The sequence below is a fragment of the Odontesthes bonariensis genome, chromosome 15, assembly GCF_027942865.1.
Source record: "Odontesthes bonariensis isolate fOdoBon6 chromosome 15, fOdoBon6.hap1, whole genome shotgun sequence".
Taxonomy (NCBI): domain Eukaryota; kingdom Metazoa; phylum Chordata; class Actinopteri; order Atheriniformes; family Atherinopsidae; genus Odontesthes; species Odontesthes bonariensis.
Genome location: NC_134520.1, coordinates 19,344,603 through 19,360,848, shown reverse-complemented (window position 1 = coordinate 19,360,848; position 16,246 = coordinate 19,344,603). Strand labels below are relative to the sequence as shown.

Below are 16,246 nucleotides of genomic sequence, written 5' to 3'. Positions count from 1 at the left end.
CATCTTTGACAGATTTCACCCTCAAGGCCGCCTCCTTGTCTGGGCAAAAAATTCCAAGCCCAAGGCTCAGTTTAGTCAGAGAAAAATATGTACTGCATCCAAGCCACCTGCAAGTTCCTATCTTGAGTTTTCAATGCAACCGTAAGGGAATAGTTAAACATATTCAAGTGCATTAACTTGCTCAGGGTAGATGTACTTTATTGAGTTTTTCTACATCATCCTGCTTCACAGTTTCACACCACAACTTTTACCTCACAGCTCTGCTAAATATTAGGATATATCAATACAAAAGAAAAGCAAAGGTCTGTTCGTGGCCTCACATCACAGGTTGCAGTTGGGTTTTGTTTGTAACGCTAAAAAACGTGAGATTATGAAACATTTCACCAAACATTTTTTTCATGCATTATTTCAATATGTTGTAGTATGAGCTGTCTGATCATATTGTACATGTATAATTTAAGTGACTGAAGTGGGGTTCGGAGATAGTAAGATCTTTAGGACAGAGCTAGGCTGGCTGGCAGTATATGTGTCGACAAAGCCGACACTTATACTGCAAGCGAGCAAAACTATTCCTTAAATCTGCTGTCTCGTGTTCGACCAGCTTTTTTTTTTTTCCCAGCATCAAGCTTAAAGCTTCCTGTAATATCAGAGACAGCCGCAGCCGTCAGTCCTGCCTGCTGGGAGATCCTGAATTACTAAAAGGTGAAGGAGCAAAGGACCAAGAAATTAAGCCTCTCAGTGGCAGCAGAACTACCTGTGCTCTGTACATCAAAGGCTGAACAGAAACCAGCAGGGAGGTTTTTCTTCCACTGGGGACTCTTTCAGCACCGAGCTGCCTGACAAATAGCCTGGAAGGTTCAGTGCATTAACCCACATGTTGACACGAGTCTGGGAACTCTGGTAAAGATGGAGGGACAAGATGGGGCTACAGGGAATGACATATGGCTCACTTCATGGGATACAATAAACACAACATGCATGCACGGGCAAAAAAACACACACCAAGCATACAGCTGAGGAAAAACTGTTATTGGTGGTCGGGTTTTGTGTGATTAACTTTTTCTGGATATCATGATATAGGAAAGTTGGCTGCTTCAGCTACCTCGCACTCCAATCAGAGACCTGCCCCAGCACAGCTGTATATCTGTGTGTGTGTGTGAGAGGAGCCCTCATTAGGGTGTTAAGACAGAGGAAGAGCCACAGACACAACACAACCACACAGACAAAAAATACAGAAACTCACTCACAGGGAGGCGGGTGCAGCCGAGGGAAACAGTAACGGTAAAATGAAAACAATGAAACCTCCCTAACACCTGTGCAGACGAGAGATTGGGAGATTGAAATCAGCCGTGGTGCACCTCTGATCAGACAACACAAAGTCAAGATCATCTCCACAGCCAGCAAAAATATTGCCTGCTTAGTCTAAATTTACCTTAAATACATCGGCACTATTTACAGCACCAGAAATCATCCTTTTAGGTTGGTTTCTGGGTATAAAATGTGCAAAATACATCATGATTTTAGCTTTAAGTTTCACCCGTTTCAATGGAGTTTTAATACTTGATAACTTGATCAAAAACAAAGAGTGAAAACCAGGACAATGCATATAAAAGCAAGTAATCAATTAAAAGCTAGAATTAGCTTATTGGTTTATAGAGATGTAAATAATACATAAATACTGCTGTTGGAGAGCCTCAACTATAAGCTTAAGAAGTGCGGCGTTATTTATTATTACGTTACAGCACATTCAAAAGGCTGGCGTAAAGAAGGAAAAAGGGAGAAAAAGGGAGAAATGCCCTCTTCACCTCTTTTGCTCCCTCATGGAATTGCATGGAAAAAAGAAAACAGGAGAATGAAAGAAAAAAATCTCCTTCATCTCTGTAGGCAACCTAAATCCTCAGCGCGGCAGCAGCCAAAAACTAAATTAAAAAGAGCGGAGTGTTGGGATGCTTAACAGGCACAGCGCTGTGCTGCGAGGGGATGGAGGTTCTCTCATGCTTAACAATTTGTTCCTGTGCTTTCTGCCTTTTAGAGGGATCAAACCAATTAAAACAAGCAACCACACACACATATAAAGACACACCGGCTCAAATATCAGCGGTCACAATAGTAAATGGGGATTCTATGACTAATGCAGCGTGGTCACAACAAACAAACATCAAACCCTCAGGCAGCTCGTTATCTCAAAGATTCTTGTGTGTGTGTGTGTGTGGGGGGGGTATTCAGAGAGACGACCTCACAGAATGAAATCTGGTCCTATTAAGTAGCTAAAGAAGTTTCCCCTTTGCTACACATTTGAGATGCTCGGACTTGTAGGTACATATCTCTTTGAGAAGCAGTCAGGGAGGGGTTCTGTCTTTATGGATGCGCAAATCACAATCTGTCTTTATGTATTTTGTTGTATGCTGAGAAAATTAAGAAAAGCACACAAAAACAAACAAGAAAAACACTGACTATCAACCCCATTGCACTTCAGTCTTAGTTAAAAACTCATATCTAGTCTAATTTATTAAGAAAATTGTGGTACTACAGTTCAACGGTCTACTGAGGATTATTCCCAGTTTTCCAAAAAGAACACATTTGTGATTTCTACTTATAAAAATCCTTCTGGAAAAATGTTACCTGAATAGTATCCCGATAAAGGAACATACATAGAGAATTAAAAGTATAGCTACTCAGTGCAGTGTTAAACTGTTGTTTCCGCTGATTATCATACGATATTAGTCTTGCATTGCCGTAAAAAAGCTGGATTAATCTGTGAATTATCTGCTTAAATAGGTTTGATTTTTCCATCCATCCATTATCTGAGATTTAATGGAACGGGAAAGTCCAACCCCAACCTCTTACTTGAGTAAATGTGACATTCCGCCACTTATGATGTGTATTATGTTATTTATCTTTGAAGCTGCTTGTGATAATCTAGTTTGTTGGATTCAGTTCAGGTTTTCTGCAGCGTTATTTTTAACAACCAGGAAACTCAGTGGTTTGTATCTTATAATCCATACGACATTCGTGCTTATAATACATCTAAAACACACTGGTAAAAAGATTCATCTGCCATTTACATCGCCAAGAGTTGCAAAACTTGGAAAGCGGGTATTGGTGCGTGGATATATGCTGGTTGTTGTTGTGACGACAGCTTTTAAACTCGGTGACAGAACGTGAATGTGCATCAGAGATGTCCACATAAGGAACAGCGAGAAGATGGTGAGGTGACTGGCATGGTTTTATCTTTTGTTGGTTTAAAGAGTTTAAAACCTTGTGCTGTTAGTTGGAGCCTACTTACCCTTCGTCCAAAGGTGTACGAGAGTCCTGAAGTATTTTTAACAACATTCTCTTTAGTATTTATTCAAAGGATAAAAAATAAAAAAAATCAATTAAATAGGAATATGGCCACCGCCAGACTGGATTTTTATGGATTATTCTACTTCCTGTTTAAGGTACATTTTAAGGCTTGAAAAAGAGGTAGAGTGAACTTGGCTTTTTAATTAGAGTCCGAAATATTCTTGGGAAACTGAGATCTGTGGTAGAACACAGCATAAAACTGAAATATCAAAGTGAAGTCCTTTTTTTTCCCCCCAACTCGTAACGTCTATACGTGGTTCTTTATTAGAAAATGGTTATGAACTGATAAGGCTAAATATACCAAACATGTCTCTGAGCGCTATTTTCAGATCATCCCTGTGGGAAAGGACTTCAGGAAGGAACCTATTCAGGTTCCCAAGGTCAAAGGTTAGAGGAGCTCTTGATGAGCCTCACAGAGGTATTTTGGGACTCTAGGAACTCACATTGTTTTCATTACATCTCAAACTATGGAGGCTACTTTGGACACTAAAAATCTCTTACAGCTAATTGGATAATACACCCGTAATGGACATGAGAAACCACATCAGGGATGCAGTCATGTATGGACTGCACTGGTCGTACAGCCAGAGTGTTAGCAAAGGCCTGAGACAGAAGGCGCAAACAGCTGTGATTAAAATGAGGGACGATGATCCTCTGCTTTGACACGGCCTCATTTGGTCTCGTGGTGGCCTGCATACCTTGGCTTCCAGCGGGTAAAATACCCCGAGGGATCCTAAAATACACAGCGGGCCAAGTCTCAGCCCAGATCGTCAGCCAGCGAGCAGCGACGAGGTGGGGCAGCGGAGGGACTGCAAGCCCAGCTGCAAGCCTGAACAAGCTGGTCAGCTGCAAGGGCCTCAGACAACAGTCAGGCTCGCAGCACGGGAGGAATGTTAGGAGCTTCCTCAGGGTCTGTTTGCACAAATAAATCCAGACTTGAAGCGCTGACATCATATTTCCACATTAAGTTTAATTAAGGAGGAACAAAAGGTGAAAAATGCACAGACACCATGAGTCACATACTGTCCCTCTGTGTGCTTTTACTACAGCAGGCCGGCTTTATTTAGCCATACTTGAATCTTCAGTTCTAAATGAATAGTGGAGTTAATTTGGGAATTGGGGCTGATCGGGCCATTCCAGGGTCAAGGAGGTCGTTGTCCGTTGATGCTTGCATATCAGGACTGACGCATGGTGGCTATATGAGGTCACTGCACCCAGTGCTGTTTCGTTCCCTAAATCAGGAAAGAGGATGCACGGCTCACAAACCAGAAGCAAGTAAGACACGGAAATGAAATGCAGCAACAGCGACGGGAAATTGAATCATTTTAATTTAGTCTGGAGGCAGTTTTTAATCATCCTAAACTCACAACTTTCAGTCTAAATGTCGCACAAGTACTCGCACAGGAACGAACATGGCATTACAGTTATTTAATGGGAACAAGACATTACTTCATCGACACCCGCGCCCTCTGCAGTCATCACGAACCACGACAAACAACATCGGCTGATGTACGTATATGGAATCAAGTCACCAGAACCCTTGAACACATGAACTAGACCGATGGCGCCGGAAATAAACGGAGAGGTGCATTAAAAAGAACAGCACAGACACCTGGACCTCCTGACAGTTTGAGATGTTTCATTTTAGTGAAGCACCTCGTATCCTGTCAGCAGTGGATTGTCGTGCACTACAGTGGAGTCATGAGTGGATCCGTGCTTCTGTCCACACCTGTAAAGGGAGGCAAGCTTTGAACACAAAGTTACGAACATGATGAAAGCCTTTATCGTGTCCATGCAGTATATCCGTCTGGCACCGCACCGTAACGCGTTACTCATCAGTTACTAAACGTTTAGATGGCACTGAACTGTGGAGATAAAGTAACGAGCCATTTAGAAAACACACCGTTGGAAGAAGTCTGGATTCAATGCATACATGTGCTTCATGGCTGGTCGTCTATCTGATGAGGGATTAAAATAATTAAGGCTAACTCCCTGTCGTCTGTGTATCAAGTCTGAATCCGAACCCCCTCCAAGCCACTCTTTATCTCAGTTCATGTACTGCTCACTTTAAGAGAAGGAATACAGAAGCTTTAAAGTGTTCAAGGTGCAAATATTTCCGTCCATCTAACTGGCTCGTGTTGCTTCGGACTGCTACTGATCTGCGTCACATACAGACATGCTGTATAGATCTACCGAGGTCTACATAGTTGCTGCCCTGGTAAACACAGGAGGATGTCGGATTAAGAGTTCAGGGTTGTGCACAGTCATCATCTGAGCCTGGGGAAGATTCTGATGAAGAGGATCATGCTGATAAAAGTGAAGGAGACCAGGATGAGCATCAGCCACAGCAGCCAGTTAACAGACTTCTTGGTGTGCTGCTCCAACCGCTCCGACTCCGTCTTCAGCTTCTCGAAGTTCAGGTCTGCCTGGCGCATGGACTGACTCAGAGTCTGGGAAGCAGAGGGAGAAAACACCCAGCGTGGGTAAAAAGAATGATTTCAAGTATAGAAATAGGAATAATCCCTTATCGGAAGCTTTCTGCCCGTGTAATGCTGCCCCCTTCTGGCCAGAATGAGACAAGCGACATCAAGAGGAAAAAAAGGGTTTTTCTCCAATGCTAAGATTCAGAGGATGCATTTCATAGAAAAAAAAAATAAACATAAATAAACACATGTTGAAAAAATATTGGTTTAAATTCTGTCTATTGACGAAGGTCAAGAGAAGAATCTAGGAGCCTGATCGAATAGTCCATTTTGTTTGGGAACCTTCCAAACTAAGAGATATGACCTTGAATTATCTGAGGAACGGTCTTGACAAGCGCCGTTCGGATGCTCCAAATGCAAAGGAAAGGAGCTCCAAAGCTTCCTTTAACGTCTCCTTTAGCAGACGATACACCCGACCATCATCTAGGAAAGAATGGAGATAATTCCATCCCACAGTTCCCGGCTCGATCATTAGCATCCAGTCGTACTAATTGTGAATCATGTGGATAAATATCAGGACAGGAGGGTGAGTTTTAGCAGCCTGTAACTGCCCTATGTTTCCTTTTTCTCTCCCTCTCTTTTTTCAGTGTCAACCTTGATAATAAAGTAATATTCTATATCATCTCTAATGTGATATACACGAGGTAACCTTTGTGTAACAGTGTAATAAGATTGCTACAGACTAAGTATCAAACAGCTGTAGTTTCAAAGCTGAAGAACCACATCACAGCTTGGCAGCTTTGTGTGAATGTGGAGCTTAAGAGAAGACGACAGGAGGCCTTTTTTTTTTTTTTTTTGGACTCCACAACCGAACACTGTGTCTACAATTGTGGGTCAACAAAATACTGGGATTACTGGCAGAAAAATCCAGCCTTGTGAGGTAGCTTAACAGAAGAGAAAATAAGGAACAAATATCTGGCGCGTTACCTCCTGTGTTCCTGTAGCTTTGATAAACACTGCTTCGTAACACAGTCCACTCTTGTCTTTCTAAACAAAACTAAAATTAGCAAGCGTGGTGACATCTATGGATCGAGGCGGTTTTTATAGGTTTCCCTTCAGCAGCTCTGCTGGTGCCCAAGCAGTTACCTGGTTATCCTGTTTGATGATGTTCTGGGCTGCCAGGGTGTTGTTCTTCAGGTTTTTGGCCAGATTGAGCATGTCCTCTGCTAGTTTCTCCTGCAGGTTGTGGTGGTGCTGCAGGACGGCGTCCAGCTCGGCGGCAGACTGACGCTCATCCAAAGGAACACCTCTGCATAGTTCAAAACATCCAAGAGCCCATTTAGTAAAAAGCCAGGGGGTGCTTAGTGAGAGCAGCTGCGTCGAATGGACGGGCCTTAAACAGTGGCTCTCGCAGACGAGTGGTAATGATAGTGAATGTTACGATTTACCTTCTGTTTCTTAAGTCTCCGTCCGAGCGGCCTGAACGGGGAAAAAGAGAACAAACACAAAAACTGTAAAAACTACGTGCTGTGCTTCATGCTGAAAAACTAGAAGTCTTCAACATCCAAAATGTCCCACCTTTCCCTGACGACCGCTGCAATGGAACAAAGAAAAAACGCGTCAGTGAAACAAATATGTAAGCATGATTATGTAAGAAAAAAATAAATTGCTGGGCGTTTTGTATAAAACTTGGAGGGCTTTCTTCCTCAAAAAGGACCAATTTCTTTGAAATTGCTTAAGGAAATATATATATATATATATATATATATTGGGAAAGGAGGTCACTTGCGCTCTAGCCGTTTTGGTGCTCACAGTCTAGGACTGTAGTCAGTAGAGAGCAGGCTGGTCCACTTCAGAGAGACTGAACCCCCGCTAGTCTCATTCAGGCGCCCTCGTTCCTTAAGAGACAGACTAGTACACACGACATCAACCACCACCCCCAAACAGCTGACGTGGTTGTCAACTCCACCTTTAGGGTTCTACAGATGTGGTCGCTGTACACATTGCTCCAACTCCTCCGACACAAAACACTTCTCTCATCCACACACGGGCAAACGCTTTAATATCAACAACTTCATTAATTGCAACACCACACACGTTGTCTACATTCTGAAATGCCCGTGTGGACTACTATATGTGGGCCAAACCAAACGCCCTCTCAAGTTGAGAATCGCTGAACACAAAGCTGCTATACGCAACAAAAACTTGGATTATGCGATAGCGCGCCACTACATCCAGGCAAATCACGGCTCATGCGCATCTTTGAAATTCTGGGGAATCGAAAAAAATCATACCTCCCCAAAGAGGAGGGGACCTAATCAAGATGCTATTAAAAAGGGAAGCATTTTGGATCTATACCCTCAATACTGTTGAGCCACATGGCCTAAATGAGGAACTATGCCTATCCAGTTTTCTCTGAGTCTGTCATGTATATATTTTTATTTTATTTTATTTTATTATGTTTTTTGCACTTTGGTTCATGGTGTTTTGGTTTTTATTCACAATGGAAATTGCAATTGATGAAGTTACCTATTCATGAGTGCCCTTACTGGACAATTGCTTGAGACCCACCCCTCACTACTAACCAATGCGTGAAAAGAAGGAGGGAATAATGTCTTTATATTCTATGCTTTGATACCAGTATGGTTTGACTCTGATGAAGACGCACGGCGTCGAAACGTTAGTCATGCTTGCACAATAAAATAACAGTAAAACGTATCCTGTGTGCTCCAGTCATCTTTGGCCCAGTCTCTCTGAAGTGGACCAGCCTGCTCTCTACAATATATATATATATATATATATAAATAAACATTTAAAAAAAAAAAAAAAAAAAAAAAAAAAAAAAAAGAGTTGAAAGTTGTTGTTTTTTTAGTTTGACTTCTAAATTTCTAAGCAACACGGCGGATCTCCCTCCCACCGTGCCGAGCAGCTCATCCCTCATCTCGCCCGTGCACCGGGCCTTCGTCTGCATGTGGACCGTTTTCGTGGCGGGCATCCGCTCGTTGGCTATTGTGGGTGTTCGGCCAGGAGCGAGGAACTGATTGGCTAAAGCCTTTTCTGTTGGTGAAGACTGAGGAAGAGCAGAAAGAGACAAGAGCTCAGAGAACTGTGCTCACAGGAGAAAAACTCATTACTTAGCTTTCAGAAAGGCTTTTTAGGCACGAAAGGAGGGACAATTCAATAAGAATCTTCATCAGAGGCACTGGTAGGATTTTACACATTCAGCATGAATAAAGTTGAAATGAATGAATGAAAATTACAATATTCTCAAATCTCACCAGTTTCTCTGCCTCCAGAAGCCCTTTAAGAAAATCTACTTTCCTTGTGTATTCAGTCAGGACCTCTGGTGTGGGTTTGCTGGAAAGAGACACAAACAGTTCATCAAGAAAGAGTTGCATTTGTTCTTTTTTAGTCGTACAACACCATTAAACTCTATAGCAACTCAGTAGAATTGCGGGACCGACCAGTGACTCATCTACTTGTTTAAAGGTTCAAGGTGTGGTTACCTCTGGCTTTTCCTCAGAGCCACCAACATCTCCTCCAGGGCACCGACATACTAAAGCAGACAAAAAAATAAAAATAAATAAACAGAAATGCTGATATTTAACACTCTGAACACCTTTGTGTCATGTTCCTCAAACAATTTCCAAATGCGTTTTTCTTTCTGTGTGGCAATGGAAAATGTTGTCGCTTATAAGGGATGCTCGTATCTGGAAAAAAGTTAAGGCCTCGGAAATTGGTGCTCATTAAAGTTTCTTAAGATCTTTCTGCACACCCTCCTTTTTCTGCTTTCGACGCGTCGATTTCAAGCAGCGACGGCTTGTCCGGTACACACTGCAGGTTATGCAGTAGCACGCCTGTGCCATCAGAGAATAAGAGAGTCTAATGATGGTAAAAATCTGGTCAGCTCAGTGTATTCAGGTAATTAGTTCACCTAATTTCGAGTGTATGCAACGTTGCTGAACTTAGACCTGACCAACTGAGGCCAGATCATAAGACTGCCATCACAGTCTTGTACAGTAGACACACGGTATGATGGGCGCAGCATTTGATCTGCCACTATTCCAACTTTGATGCCTCCATCACATCGGGAACAGAGTGAAGTTCGAGTCCAATCTTTATACTCTTTAGCAGCCTATGAACCTTTCTGCCATTTAATTTTACCAAAACATTTAAGTGATCTCTGGTCATTCAATATTTTCTTCTTTGAATTTGATGCTTCTTCATTGTCCTGGCAGGTCTTCATTTTGAACTGTAGAGTTTATTTGGTCTCATAAGCGTTTCTGTTTGCCAGTAAATTCAACTATCAAAAATGTGTCCTGTTTATACTGAAATATCAACAAGACACTGGACATCTCTCGAACCTCTCAAACAAACCGTTTCAGTTTACTTCACCAGTGAGGAATAAAAGACAGGATCACAAACTGGAGCTTCCAAAAAATAATGACAAAGCTGCAATTTAGCATTCATTGGGTTGGCTTGTTTTGACAGAGGACATTTAGTGTTAGCTACCCAATGTAATACAGTAAAACCCGGATGGAGATATTAAATAGCAGCAATGGTTTACAAAAAAAGGAGAAGAAGAAGCACCAATCAATGAAAGTGATGGTAGACAGTGTTGTTTTTTCAAATTGACACTTGAACGTGTGCTGCAGCTCTAACTCCCATAACGTGAATGTTTGCTGAGTCATATTCTTCACTCATTCGTTAATGAGGGGCATTAACACACCAGAGAAAATGTAGCACTGTAATAGTGAAATGTGACGCTTGTCGGAGTCTACAGCTGAAAACCAGCCTGGTTTTCAGTGACGACGTGGCTAACAGCGGCTAACAGCTGCTAACAGCTAGCAACAGCGGCTAACAGCTAACAACAACAGTCAAGCTAAAGATCAGATAAATACAGCCCTGAGTTATTCAATTCACTCCATGTTGCTTTACCTTCTCTAACCTCCACTCCGTTTCCCCTCGTTTCTCCGACGCTATTGATTCACAGCGAGACAACAATCTAATGAAATTAATCTCCAATCTTGAAGCCATGTTGGAAGCTGACACACGGTCGCAGCAGTTTGACGTCAAATGGTTACGCGAGGTAACCGACAGTTGTAAACTTTTTTGTTTTATACACACCGCAGAAGAAAAAAAAAATAGCTGAGAAGTCTTTAATGCTTGGCCATGTCTTCATTCTGTTTTTATTTATTCACATTATCATTGAGCATTTTGTTGCAGCTGAGGCACATTAAAAGTTAATTTAATTTCAAATTGTTCCCCAAATGAAGCTTTACGGTAGCCTGGCGACGCCATACTACGTACTTCCGCCCAAAGATTTTGGCTCCGCACACGTTTGACGGAGTCAACAGTCGGCTTTCGCCCAGGCTAGCTTTACGGTGGCCTAATATGAGCAGACATCCCAAGTTCCAAAAACTCATTTCAGGGAGATGACTCAGTCTCCTCTCCTCTCCTCTCCACTCCACCACCATCACCACCCGCCCCCCCGCCGCCGCCGCCGCCCTCCTCTGATAAGCAGTCGCCCTGGACGCTCGTTGAACTGAGCGTCGCTTTGGACAGACAGGTTTCACAAGAAACCTCTCCCCACACCACTCTCTTTCTCGTGCCTGCGCAGTCGAAACGCGCAAGTTGCACGAGTTATTTTATTGCCTGCACGCTCTCACTCGCATTGAAAAAAAAAAAAAAAAAAAAAAACTCCCTCGAATAGTCTAAAATCCGGGATATTTTATCCGACTCGCGGGCATCCGTGATTAACTATCAATATCAGGGAGACTCCCGGACCTTCCGGGAGACTTGGGATGTCTGTATGAGTATTTATATCTTTTGTTTTGTCGACAGAGAAAAAGATACCACTAAAGACAGAAAGATAATTCTCAGAAAGTGTTGTGCTTTGTTAACTAATTATTACATTTTTAGTTCTCAGGATAGGGGGGTATATGACATTTCTATTCTGGTTCCGCTGGAGATGATGGATAATAATCGTGACTTGAGTGCAAATATGGGCCACACACACACACAGGTGGTACATTGCCCCAAACGGATTACTTTATATCTATTCTAAATATTTGTACTTATCATGACATAAAAAGCACGGTTGAGGCAGGTTTTGTTAACCTGGCAGTTGCACCAAGTCTTGTTGTGAGCCATGACAATAAATACAAGGACTCTCGTTCTACTTGCTTTCCTAAATGGTGACATCCCTGCATCTACCTGTTATGCAATCATTATAGCTCCACCTTCAGTCTGAGCAGAGGTCACATTTCTCAGTGTATTTAAGTTTGGTCACATGAGTAGTTTTTTCTTCTTTCTTTTGACAATATTGTAGAACGAGACTATTGACGTCCATATTGTGAAGTAACACACATGGATCAGCATGGTAAACAAAAACGTATATTGGGGGCGACCTTTTGCTTTGATGGAAGCTGGGAATGGTCGTTCTCTAAACCGCTTTGTGAGGTAAAATGACCTGAATGCTCTTCAGTTAAATGGTGAGCTTTGTCAAAAAACATCTAATGATCTCTTTATCCCTTTTAATGTGTGAGACAAGAATTTGTATTGTTTAAAGGGCTGCTGGTTTAAAGTCTGATGCTATTACTGATGTGGTTGCTATGGTGAAGCACAGGGGAGAAGCTGTGATGGGCCGGAGGGTGCTTCACTTATGAGAGCAGAGGGACATTTATTCAAAACCGAGAGTGTGACGGAGCAGTGTTTCAGATGACCTGACGACCACAGTCGCCCGACCTCAGTCTTGCTGATGGGTTAAATCACAGCTTTCAAGTGAAAGAGAAGCAAGCAACAAACGAGTGCTCAACATATCCGGTCATCAAGAAATGGAAGTCTACTATCAATAATTAAACACTTTTCTCTTGACCACATGATTTTATATGGCTTTCTTCAGTAAAATGTAAAAGATTTAAAAGGGCAAAAGAGGGATGTTTTACAGAACACAATGTGTCGACCGTAATGTACAGTAAGGTTAGGAGATATTTGGACACTCAAACACATTTGATCTACATTTATACAATGAACATGAGCTGAACGTGCAGTTCCTCAGCTATAAATTGAGTGAAATCAATTCTAAATAGGAAAAAGATTTCAGGGATTACAGCTGATGTCTAAAACCTTTGTTTTCCGGGGTCTTAATCTTGACTCAAAAGTTTGACCAAAAAAGCGTTGGGCTTTTCCTTTAATATTCATTTGATCTGCTGTGAACCTAAAACACGCACAGCTCTCAAAGCAAGTGACGCAAGCCATCCGAACCACGGCCCGGTTGAGCCGCATCACTTGCTGAAGACAAAACGAAGGGCAGGGATATACCAGCAGAGGAAAAGCTAATGCCTAGCACAGCGTCACATAGGGTGAAACCCGTTTTGTGGTGATGTCCATTCGTTCCATGCTTCAATACGTCATCACCTGCAACGGATTCTTAAAGAATGAAAAGTGATGCATTTATAGTAAATTTGTCCCAATAATGCTTGATGCCAACTGCATGTGATTTTTGAAGATGTAACCCTGTCTTTACCGTCATACAGATCATATCCGTTCATTTGTACTTGATTGAAACACACAGCAGCAGGTGCTACAAGCATGTACTGTATTTTCATGTTAATACTAATAACCATTACAGCTCATGTCATTCAGTCTCAAACATACTCTCCGTTACACAATACACACCAGAACATTTTCCTCAAAATCCAGACAAACTAACAGACATCATTCAGCAGTCACAGAGGAACATTAGTATTACATTTCACACAATGTCGGCCCGGGCTGTGCTTCAGGAAAACTTGCTCATCTTGGGACTGTCCACATCTGAGTGACACCATGTTCATTCTAGAAGACTGTGCTCATGAAGCTTTAAAGACATTGTGGCATGACGTTATGGGTTTCAGCGGAGAAAGTGGCGCGTGCTCCTCCCCTTTACCTTTGCTATCTGAAAGCAATGACTTCCTGTCTGGTGTCTGTTGGGCATCCGGTGAAAGATGAAGTCAAACAGTATGCGTGTTTATTTCCTTGGTCTCAGCACATCTTGAGATAAAAAGACCCTACCCCTTTTTTTTTTTATTCCAAATCACCCGCCCGCCCTCTCTGAGCACTGTTCTATATTTACGATGCGAGGAATGAGTTATCAACTCAATGTACAATATATCAAGGCACTAGCTAACAACTCAGTGAGCAGTTTTTGCTCAGTAGGAGAAAAAGAAAGGAAAAGTGCGACTGGAACCTGCAACATTTTCTTGAATTAGCACAAATTAAAAAAAAGAAAAAGAGAAAAAGAATCATTACGAGGCCACAGAACATGCAGCCTCTGGTCCAGCTGAATTGATCAACAGTAGCCACAATATATTAAAAGGATAGAAAAGGTGCTTGGCAACAATTTGTCCAGTTATTTTTTTTTACTGTCATACAGGACAACACAAGACTTTCGACAGCGCCTTGAGTAGTTTGCCCTCTGACAACAGCTGGAGCAGCCTCTGTTTTGTGTTGCTTCAGTCTGACTATGTGGAGCCACTGCAGCAAATGCACACGTTGTCTTGTTCTCTCACTTCCATACACACACACACACACACACACACATACACGTAACGCTGCTCTGATTCTTAACCTCTCCTCAACTCTGAATGCAGTCAGTTTTGTTTTCTTGTATGTCGAAGCCTTTAACTGTCTTTGTTATCCCACTGCAGTCAGATATCATCGTCCATGTAGGGTATGTCTGGGTCAGAGAAGCGTCGCTGGCCTTCCGAGGTTTCTTTCTCAAGGTGCTGGAGCTGAGGACAAGGCGTCATCATAGAAATGGAGGAGGAGGAGGAGGAAGCAGAGGGAGGGCAGGAGGAAAAATGCAACAACAGGTCAGACTCTGTGCCGTCGAGGTACAGGGACTGGGTGCTGTCTTTACGGCGGCCGGGCTGCTCTCTTCTCCTGACAAAGTGCTTGAATGCTCGATTCCCAGGAGTATAAGTCTGAGCTGGACTCGAGGCCGCAGGCTGGGAGCGAACACCTGGGGGGAGTTTCACTGTGTCTGGGATGATAGGCCTGCGGCGCTGCAGAAGATGCCTGATGGAAGCGTTTGACGATTCGGAGGTTGAAGAAGCGCAGCTAGACACAGAGGTGGTGGAGCTGGAAGGGGTGAGGTTTAACAGAGAGATGCGTCCACCAGGGATTTTAGGTCGCTGAGCCCAATCTAATGGTTTGGGAGGACAAACTGGCCTGTGTCTCCTCAGCTGGAGACCACCTCGCCCTAGAAGAGGAGATAGAACAAGAAGCTGAGGGAAGGAAAGACAAACGTGTTTTTATTGAAATCATTCACAGAAGTCCCGAGAGAGTGAAAACAAATTGAAGATCATGCAACCATGTTATCTAAATAAAAATCTATTCAGAAAGTAACAATTACAATGATTTAATTTAATTAGGTGCCAAATGTTCAATTTATCTATCAACTTTGCATGCTTCTGTGCCACACGTGAATTTACATGCACACAAACACACAAACACGGTTGCTGTTCCCCCAACCTGCTTTGTTTACAGAGCAGACGTCAGCGACCCCATCACCATCACTGGTCCAGACCTGCACCACAAAAGACAGGAAGGGCCCAACCCAATGGCCCCGTGGTCTGGTCAGAAACCCAAAGGTGAGTGAGAGGAACAGGTAGAAGGAAGCAAGGTCCGGAGTGGACCTTAATACTCACCTTCAGGGTCGGAGCTGTGGGTAGAAGAGCGCTGCTGCTCATCCAGGAGACTCTCTGAGCTTAGCGAGGCTTCAGAGTCCAAGTTCTCCTGGTCTGAACCAGCCTGCTCCATCTCTGGCAGTCGACAGGCCAGGTCCTCTCTGAGGTGGGGGGCAGATGATGAGGTCACGAGGCGTATTAAAAAACAAGAGCAGACAAATGCAACGCTGTGGTGAAAATGGAAAAGTTAAGAGAGCATCCTTACTTTTCCTGCTTGATGGACTTGATGCGTTCCACCAGGTTCTTCTCAGCCTCGGTGTCCGAGTCCAGCGGCTCGTTCTCGGGGACCACGCTGAGATCCGAGCTGACCTTTTCATGCACCTGCACAAAACACAGCATTGCACACTGTCAACCAACTCCACGTAAATGTCCATTTGGGGATTATAATGCATTATAATGCAAAAGGAGTTGTTTATGGATGTCAAATAGCCCCAAAATATATCCACATTTAACCCCGATCTGAAACTGAGGAACTGTTAGTGTGGTAAAAAGAAAAGCAGAGTGGATGCTGCCTGTGACTTTCATGCATGTGCACGCGAGTTCTTAGCACTTTTGTGTACAGGAATTACTTGAAAGGAGGAGAAATAAAATAAATGAATGCAGTGGCAGAAATGATAACACACATTCACCTCTCACAAAAGCACTGCCATCAAAATTAAACACATCCCCACAATTCAAAAACTACTACCAACTACTCCATAATGATAGGACTTTCAGAGCTTTGTGGTCTCTATTAAACAAAAAGGT

At 42.9% G+C, this 16,246-nt stretch overlaps 2 protein-coding genes across 10 annotated transcripts in view; both read right to left on the bottom strand.

The window, feature by feature from the left end:
• Positions 1 to 4,308: 4,308 nt before the first annotated feature.
• On the bottom strand, positions 4,309 to 11,211 carry use1 (unconventional SNARE in the ER 1 homolog (S. cerevisiae)). The gene is made up of 8 exons (XM_075485383.1): positions 10,707 to 11,211; positions 9,275 to 9,324; positions 9,047 to 9,125; positions 8,686 to 8,838; positions 7,347 to 7,362; positions 7,217 to 7,247; positions 6,915 to 7,077; positions 4,309 to 5,795 (listed from the first exon to the last, which is right to left on the bottom strand). Exons 1-8 carry the CDS (start codon positions 10,803 to 10,805, stop codon positions 5,613 to 5,615), a joined length of 774 nt encoding a protein of 257 aa, XP_075341498.1. The 5' UTR covers positions 10,806 to 11,211; the 3' UTR covers positions 4,309 to 5,612.
• Positions 11,212 to 13,354: 2,143 nt separating this feature from the next.
• Positions 13,355 to 16,246, bottom strand: part of LOC142400472 (myosin IXB) — a 51,981-nt gene continuing 49,089 nt past the window's right edge. For 7 of the 9 annotated variants that reach the window (XM_075485374.1, XM_075485375.1, XM_075485379.1 and 4 more), the window contains 3 exons: positions 15,705 to 15,820; positions 15,461 to 15,600; positions 13,355 to 15,012 (listed from right to left, as the gene is read on the bottom strand). In XM_075485374.1, coding sequence (XP_075341489.1) covers positions 14,459 to 15,012; positions 15,461 to 15,600; positions 15,705 to 15,820 — 810 coding nt within the window. In that variant the 3' untranslated portion in view covers positions 13,355 to 14,458. Of the gene's footprint in view, positions 15,038 to 15,284; positions 15,340 to 15,460; positions 15,601 to 15,704; positions 15,821 to 16,246 lie in introns of all 9 variants that reach the window. The other 2 variants (XM_075485380.1, XM_075485381.1) reach the window with 2 other exon arrangements.